Genomic DNA, 2,129 nt, shown 5'->3' on the forward strand with positions numbered 1-2,129 from the left:
TTGTGTAATAATATATTGAATATATATAAAAATATTTTTTTTTTTACACAAAGAACATTGGTTTTGGAGCATAAGCAGTGGCAGTAGAATCCAAATTCAAAATATAATGCAGTTCATGTTTATCAAAATCGTTCTGTCATTTTTGTTGCAAAATACATTTATGTCAAGTCAAAGAAATGGCACTTTATAGGCTGGATAAAGAAGTATTGTGTCAGTACAATGTCAAATTTTGTGCTGTAACATTTTGTCATTCTGTCAGTACAATGTCATTTTGTCAGCAATGACAACACTTCATTCCAAGTCTCCATGTTTCAAAAATTTCAGTTGAAGTCCTAGAATGGCTGCAACTGTGCGTTCAGATATTACAACTTCAACTGTAGTTTTTGTGATAAGCTCACCAGCTGCTCTGACACTGCCAAAGGTGATATACAATGCCAGGGACATTAGTACAGAAATGGTGATCAGCAAAACCCCCATGATAGCAGCAATCGACAAAGTTTTGCAAATCTTGTGTACCTTCCAAATCTGGCAGAACTCCCTTGACGAAGAATTGGCTCCTCAAACTCAGAGAAATTGCCAATACTGTTTATATCGCGATTTGACTGAATTTTGAAACAAAGCATATAGTTAGTACTACAGGGGTTGGTGTTTGCAGACAGATTTATGCTTAATTATCTTAAATAGAAATTTAATTGCAGCAAGGAATCTGCTTTTATTCTAAGAAATCAAAATCAAAAAGTAGCAACAGAGGGACAGTAGAGGAATTGTTGGCAAATGTTGGAAAATGTCGGAGGGAAATCAAGAACTGCATACAAAATGGGTGCACTTGTTTGCTGTGGAGTGCCTGAAATTTGAACCAGTGCTTCAGATGTTCCTGGTCTAACTTCAAGAAGATTAACTTTGGCATGAGAAATCTGTCCATACAAAGAAAACATGATCAGTAAATAAAGGGTCTTCATAGCAAGGTATATCAGATAAGCCATCACATATGCATAAACCTTTCGAGGCAACAAAATGCAACCATACCCGACATTGTCTCTCTCAACCATATTTTCCACTATGTGCTCTTTCTCGAGATGGAACTCCCTCTTTCTCGAGATGGAACTCCAAGCAGGGATTTCATTGCATCGTATGTAGTAAAGCCAATTGCCACTGAAGGTACAACCTGCCGAGACCAGAATGGCAATTATTACTAATCAAATGTCAGTTTTGCTAAACTATTTAATTCCCTTCTGTAGAAAATAAAAACCCAAAATGTCATGTAACCATTGGCATCACCATAAACAATGAAAAGCTCAAACGCCAGCTCGGGCATCCTTCTATTTCAAAAAATTATCTGGCTATACTGTATGCCATAGCATATGCATAACATTAATAGGCCACATTGACAACAGAGAATCACGAAATGCTGGCTAGCGAATCAAACAGGAGTCAAGCAACTCAATAATTGTGTGGCTGATGCTGAAATTTAAAATACATGCAGCAATAAATTACTTTTATGCAACGAGATTATAAAGTTTACCTTTACGTAATTAATACTTAGCCCAGAAAACATTTGCTTCCAGCCTTGTCTTTGAACAATGGTAACAAGACCATCCAATGTTCCTTTGAACTTGGGTTCCATTTGTTGAAGAGAAGATGCACTATTTTGGTTAGCTGATAATGTCTGTACCTGTAGTGCCACTCAAACCATAATGGTCAATTTTCAGTATCATAGACTTAAATAGCCTGTATCTTTGACTTAAAATTATGAATACAGTAAACCAAGACTCCAGTTACCAAGGAAATAAAATGTTCAACCTGCATTTGTCGTCTAACAACATCCAGAGGATACGTGCAGGTATCAACAATCGAGCTTCAATCACTAGCCATTTAACACATTGTTATTTGCTCTAGCATTGAAGCCAAATTTATCGCTAATCTGATACTGCTGCCATGTTATTTCATTGGGGCAAAAGAATATTCAAAATAGAAAAGTCATAAGGTATACAGGAACCAGTATGTGGCAACAGTTTTAAATATACAGAACAGGTCCTGTCAAAAATTGATCCACTACAAAATTCTGAAAATGACAGAAACTGTCATTTGCTAAAATTCTGAAATTGAAACATGATACATTGAACCAAGCG

At 36.2% G+C, this 2,129-nt stretch overlaps 1 protein-coding gene across 1 annotated transcript; it reads right to left on the reverse strand.

The window, feature by feature from the left end:
* Positions 1–1,027: 1,027 nt before the first annotated feature.
* On the reverse strand, positions 1,028–1,836 carry LOC149200683 (mitochondrial carrier protein CoAc1-like). Its single transcript, XM_089399620.1, has 3 exons — positions 1,801–1,836; positions 1,523–1,672; positions 1,028–1,165 (listed from the first exon to the last, which is right to left on the reverse strand). Exons 1-3 carry the CDS (start codon positions 1,804–1,806, stop codon positions 1,058–1,060), a joined length of 264 nt encoding a protein of 87 aa, XP_089255746.1. The 5' UTR covers positions 1,807–1,836; the 3' UTR covers positions 1,028–1,057.
* Between the last annotated feature and the right edge of the window lie 293 nt (positions 1,837–2,129).

This window comes from Pinus tabuliformis, chromosome 2_1, assembly GCF_031772625.1.
Source record: "Pinus tabuliformis cultivar Carrire ecotype Pingquan chromosome 2_1, CPIR1, whole genome shotgun sequence".
NCBI lineage: Eukaryota > Viridiplantae > Streptophyta > Pinopsida > Pinales > Pinaceae > Pinus > Pinus tabuliformis.

Bases quoted from the DNA above. Each gene is read 5' to 3' on its own strand.
- LOC149200683 (XM_089399620.1), bottom strand. The intron at 1,166-1,522 runs GTAAACTTTATA...TGGTCTCGGCAG, and splicing joins TAAGTATTAATTACGTAAAG to GTTGTACCTTCAGTGGCAAT.